Below are 6,000 nucleotides of genomic sequence, written 5' to 3'. Positions count from 1 at the left end.
TTTTTTTTTGCAGTCTTTTTTTTTTTTTAGATAAATAGGTTCTAAATAGAAAACGTCTCCTCCTCTGTAGATTAATAATTAAGGATGATTTGTAACTTTTCACAGGGAAACTTTTTTAGACCTGGCTTGGATCGGTGCTCCGGACAAGAGAGCCGAGGAGGAAAAGCTCTGTTTTTCTCTAAGCATATAATTAGTATTACAGGGGGAGCTTTTAAAAAAAATACTCCTGGGGTAAAATATATTTTCCTAAATAATTTCCAAGTACAGGTAATCCAAGTCAGGGGCCTCGGGCCACCGCGGGTCTCAGCCAGCTGAGCCCGAAATCCTGTCTCCTTTTCCGAGCGAGTGCAACCGGGTCTACACGCTGTCTTCACCCAGCCCGCCGGCCTCCCTGCCCCGCCGCCTCCGCTCTCGCTTTTTTCTCTGGCCGATTCCGCGGGGGATTTGCCGAGTCCCAGCCGCCCACTGGGTGTCACTTTGAAACCCAAAGGGGGGAAGGCGAGCTGAAGGTGGTCGGAGGAAGGGAGAGATCGCGGTGCGGGCGGGCGAGCGGGCTGGCCAGAAAGCAGCCGCAGCCCGAGTCCGCGCCGGCGGCAGTGGCGCATTCCAGGCCCGACTCAGCGGCGGCTCCCGGACCCCGGCCGTGGACTCCTGTCGTGCCCCCTTCCCATCCCCTTCCCTTAGATTGGGGACGAGGAGCCGGGCCGGGAGCCCGGGGAAGCTGAATTATTCATCTTTAATCCGCCCGCAGCTGCCGCCTTTTCATACCGGTAACGCGAGTTCTCCCGGGGCCTAAATTATTGATGTTTGGGGTTTGGAGGGAGGGGAGGCGTGAGGAGTGGGGCTAGAGGTAGGGAGAGTGGCGGAATGAGAGGCAAAAATAAGAGGTTCTAGCCTCCCCCAGGCTTCAGATCAGAAGCCTCTCCCCAGGGGTTTCACTGGCCCTTGCTCTCAGTACCCCCAGAAGGGGACGGGAAAGAAATGAGCGGATCGCAGATGTTCCCGCTTTCTCCGAAAGTTGCCTGAGGCTAGCAGGGCAGGGGCTGTAGGTTGCCGGCCAGGTCAGGCTGGCCGCTAGAACTCCCTGCGCTTGGATTGCTCAGTAACTGCGGCTGTGGGTTGATCGCTCTGGGTGCAGGATTTCTAGACTGCTGTAGGCCAGGGAGAATGGGGCGCTGCGCAGCGAGCTCAGGCCTGGCATCCGGTGACCACTTCGGCTCCGAGGTTGGAGGCACCCGCTGGAGTCCGGTTGGAGACCCAGCGCCCTCCTCCTGGCCAGGAGAGCAAACGCCCTTGCTTCGCAGTGTCCTGGGAGGCTGTGGAGGTCTAAGAGGTCAGGGGGACGGGAGCTGGCTCCGGCTGGCAGCACAGGGTGCCCCTGTGAGCTCTCAGCCCGTCTGGGCGACCTGTACCATGCTACCTAGGTGAGACAGTGGGTCCCAAGCCTGGCTCAAGGTGGCAGGCGAACAAGCCCCGGCAGCCTGCATTCTCTGGCTGCTGCCGAGCGGAGCGCCGTGCGGCTCTCCGCTGCCTCCCTGGCTCTGAGCGCAGCCGACTCCGGACCCCTTCATCTTCAGCCTTCCCTGCTCCACCTGGCTTTCTTTGAACTTTAGACACTAGGGAGAGGAGTGGGAAATAGGGCCCCCAAATATCTAAAGATAGAAAACATAAAGGAAAGGGAAAATCCCGATAAAAAACCAGAATAAAACAAAAACAAAAACATAAGGAAAGAGGCAGTAACACTCCAACTCTGGTTAAAAATAGATACAAGAGGTAGGGAGCAAAAGGAGGGAGTCAGACCCAGCCCCTCTCTGTGCTCAGAGCCCTTTTATACTGAATCAACCGGTCCCAGACCCCCCAAAATCATCTGCCTCCAAACCCTAGCACACACCAACAGCTCCCCGCTGCTTGCGGCTCGATCCTGCTTAGCCCTGCGTCTGTTCTCTCCTTGGCCCTTCTTTTCCTCTCCTACATTCTTTCCTGCCGGCGTTAATTTCCCCTCTGCCCTCTTTCTTCTCACCCTGCTTCTCTGGCTCATTTCTCCCTTGAGAGGTACTGGTCTTAGAGCCGCGTTCTTCCCAGCTCTCTGCCCTGCGTCTGCGGTTCCGCATCTCTACGGCCGGTGGGTTTCAATCCCCAATCCCCCCCAGTTGTGCTCAGCCCTGGACCACTGTTCTGCCACGAGTCCCAGACCATGCCCCTCCACCCTGCCTGCTCCCTTCGCACATCCTGGGCCGTGGACCCTGACTAATGGCCGGTCCCTGCTGTGTGTGGGGCGTTGTGTTTTTCTCTTGTCTCTCCCCAGCAGGGCACGGGGGTGTGAACCAGCTCGGGGGGGTGTTTGTGAACGGCCGGCCCCTGCCCGACGTGGTGAGGCAGCGCATCGTGGAGCTGGCCCACCAGGGTGTGCGGCCCTGCGACATATCCCGGCAGCTGCGGGTCAGCCACGGCTGTGTCAGCAAAATCCTGGGCAGGTGAGGGCCTCAGAGCTGCCCCTGGGAGAAGCCTTGCCTCCTTATCCCACGGCCCTGGGTCTCCAGACCAAGGACTTGGCTAAAAGTCCAGGACGCCAGTGGGTGATGGGGTATCTAGATCCTCAGGGGTATCTAGAGAGCTGCTCCTTTTGGAGAGGGCGCTCAGGTGGTGGCCACAGCCCCAGGAGTGAGGCTGGAGCGGGGTCATTCAGCTCCTGCCCAGCTTCAGGGTTCTTGCGAGGAGGCTGCGGACTACCAGACTTCAGAAAGAGAGGGACTCCTCTTCAAGTAGAGTTAATGCAGATGGGGGGGGGGTCGGAGGAACAGGGTGGGGAGCATAAATGAGTTTCCAAGACGGAAGAAAAAATCAGCATTGGGGAGGGGACAGGAGGGTCCTGGTTCTCACCCGGTTTCTGTGCTCAGTAGGAAAGGGCTGGAGGTGGTGCCTCAGCCCTGGTGGGCCTGGAGGCCTGGAAGCGCGCTGTTCCTCCTGTTCTTTCCAAATGAAAGGCTGGGCTTTCAAACTCCCAGAGGCACCTAGTCCCGCTGGTGTGCTCGCAGCCCTTGGCATGACTATCTTCCTGGAGGGAGTGTCCCTCTCGTCCTCCCCCTCATCCTGCGGCCCATCCCTCACCCTAGCCACAGGCCCTCCGGAAGCTGGCTCAGCCATGCTGAGTCTTTTCTGTCCTCGCTGCTGCCTCGGGTGGGAGAGCGGCTCCGCCGCCACCGTGGAGCCTGCAGCCTCCCTGCCCCTGCCACGGCCTGTTCTCGCTGACCCGCTGACCCCGCCGGCCTTCCCGGCGCAGGTACTATGAGACCGGCAGCATCAAGCCCGGAGTGATCGGAGGCTCCAAGCCCAAAGTGGCGACGCCCAAAGTGGTGGACAAGATTGCCGAATACAAGCGACAGAACCCTACTATGTTCGCCTGGGAGATCCGAGACCGGCTCCTGGCTGAAGGCATCTGCGACAATGACACAGTGCCCAGCGTCTCTTCCATCAACAGGTGAGCAAACCACCCTGGACTACAGGGCGGGACTCCAGCTCCCAGCTCCAGCCCATCAGGGCATCTCCCAGCTAGTGGTCTCTGTTCTTTCTCCAGCCTCTGCCCTTGCTCCAGGCTCTCAGCCCCGGAAGTCCTTTGGGCAGGGAGAGGAGACCTGGGAGGCAGAGAGATAGACAGAGCTGTCTCCGGCTCAGGGCTGGGTATTCCCTGCCAGGCTTCTCCCGCCGGCGTCCTGGAAATGAATCCAAGTGTTTGTGGTAATTAAGACTCCAAGATTACGTGCCTCGGTATCTAGAGACAATCACAGCCCACAGCTGAAGGCTTTAAAATGACCAGTGTCTATTCATTGCTTCCCAAACAGACTTCCCTTTCTAAAGGCATGCTCCCTTCCCCAGGGGCAGCCGCCTGTCCTGGCTTCCCCACCCTCCATGCCAACTCCCACAAAGCTTGCCTCCCAGGAGCCCAGGCCTTGCTAGCCAGCTCTGCACAAATTTCCGGCCTCCAAGCACGAGTATCCAGGCCTGCAGAGCAAACTCCAGCCACCAGCCAGCAACCGGCAAGGAGTAGAGAAGCTGGACAAGGAGTGGGACACCAGGTAGGCAGGGAGAGCTCTGGACCCTGAGGCTCAACTTTAGGACCCTTAGGGCCAGGGATAAGTCTGCCCCGATGACAGGCTCAGGCACATAAGGCCGACATAGGCTGGAGTCAGCGAGACATATAGTTGCACAAGATAGTCTCCCAATGCCCAAGCCACTGCAGCATGCTCTCTGGGAGAGTACACATGCACGCTCCATGTGTGTATACCGTGCCAGTGTGTCAGGTACCACACATACAAAGAGCAGTGGGATGCAAGAACCCAGGATGGCTTCAACATCACAGAACTGTACAATCTGACATCAACAGAGACCCTGTACAAGTTCCAGACAGCTTGGCCAGCCTTTCAACCCCTGCCCCCCATTTTCCCAAATGAGAAGAAGGCTGAGGGTTTCATACTCTTGTTATTCTTTGCATTCTTCATAGACTCATTATCAGGACAACTAATAATTCAGATGGTGCCTTTTTCTGAAACTGGCATCACGTATCAAGGCTTTTTTTTTTTAATATTTTGCAAATGATATGGAATTATCCCAAATCATCCTGAAAACAGCAGGTAAAATTAGCTGGTAGAATGTACCTTGGCTAAAGAAGATTCCCTCTGCCACACTCGTGCTGTAACGTACTGTGAGGCGACCCCAGAAATTATCCCAGTGTGTGCCATCTGTATTAAAATGGTTATTCAGTTATGAACAGGGTAACATAATACTGATCAGCTAATTATACACCCTCCGAAAACCCTCCAGCTCCCCGGGCCTGGCTCACTAGGTACTGAAAGCACAGCGGTTTGACATTCAGACACCTTCGAAGGAGCTGGAGAAAGACTGGGTATTTGGGAGAGGAATGTGTCTTTTGCATTTAAAAGCCAGAGGAGGCTGGGGAAGCTTTGGGGCTGGGGCAGGATTGGCGGTTAGGAAAGGGCAGGGGACAAAGCATTTGTTTTCGGAGCCATCTGGAGACTCAGCTTCTTGGCTGTCTGCTGGTCCTGGGAGTGAGTTGGAACAGAGATCTCGGAGGAGAGCAGCCTGTCGAGGAGCGATGTTGCTGGGACTGGGCGCTGGTGTACTGGGGGACATTCAAGAGAAATGCTTGTTGTCAGTGATAGGATTTGCAAGACTTTGGGGGAAGCTGAGACCTGCACAGTTAAGGCAATTTGCTTTTCTTGATGGGTGGAGGATGGGAGCAATCAAGGCACTTCCGGTGGCGACATCCCTTGCCTACCAGCCCATCTAGAACCCTGTCCCTCCTCTCCCCAACATATACCTTCACTGGCTGAGATGTTTTGGGAAGCTGGCTCATGCAGGAGTTTGGGAATACTCTCACTCTGAAAAGCCACAGAAAGCAGGGAACAGGTGACCCCAGGATCAAGCTCAGAAGCCTGGGGGTGCACTCCCCAGTATTGGGGGAAAGCAGAAGGGCAGGTTGAGAGTAGGAGAACGGCCTCAGCTTGATAGTGCTGACAGCCCGCCACCTGAGGGGCACTGAGGCTTCCTTTGGGTGTGTAGAAATAACTATCTGTGGACAGGTGTTGCTGGAGACGGCGAGGGAGTGGGAGGAGAGGAAGGGGGAAGCCACCGGCAGCTTGGGCAGCGAGCCCTGGCTCTGCGGTTAGGCTTGCCGCCTTGCTTTGTCGACAAGGAGCAGTCAGGGTATTCTTGACTTCACTTTGGGACAGAATCCTACCATGGCTCCCATGGGAAAAGAATTCTGGGGGCTTCCCCGTGTGCTGCTGAGTTGGGGCTATAGGGATGAGTCTAGGCCCCGATGTCCTCAGCTTCGTCCCTGTAGGTGCTTTGCTCTAAAAGGGGAAAGGTTTATCTGAGATTTGTTGTTTCACCCTAAAACCTGATGAAGGCGGATGTTTCTGCCAGTGTTGGGGATATCAGGAACTTTGTAAATATTCACTCACTATAGGAAGAGCCTGGAGA

General features: G+C 56.2%; 1 protein-coding gene across 6 annotated transcripts in view; it reads left to right on the top strand.

Moving 5' to 3' along the window:
• Window positions 1-6,000, top strand: part of PAX2 (paired box 2) — a 75,810-nt gene that overhangs the window by 1,326 nt on the left and 68,484 nt on the right. For 5 of the 6 annotated variants that reach the window (XM_040623796.1, XM_040623794.1, XM_040623798.1 and 2 more), the window contains exons 2-3: window positions 2,306-2,474; window positions 3,281-3,478. In XM_040623796.1, coding sequence (XP_040479730.1) covers window positions 2,306-2,474; window positions 3,281-3,478 — 367 coding nt within the window. The remainder of the gene's footprint in view (window positions 1-2,305; window positions 2,475-3,280; window positions 3,479-6,000) is intronic. The other variant, XM_040623797.1, reaches the window with a different exon arrangement.

Source organism: Ursus maritimus, unplaced genomic scaffold (genome assembly GCF_017311325.1).
Source record: "Ursus maritimus isolate PB19 unplaced genomic scaffold, ASM1731132v1 scaffold_7, whole genome shotgun sequence".
Classification (NCBI taxonomy): Eukaryota; Metazoa; Chordata; class Mammalia; order Carnivora; family Ursidae; genus Ursus; species Ursus maritimus.
Note: the sequence above shows the minus strand (reverse complement) of the source record. Positions and strands in the feature narration are given on the sequence as shown.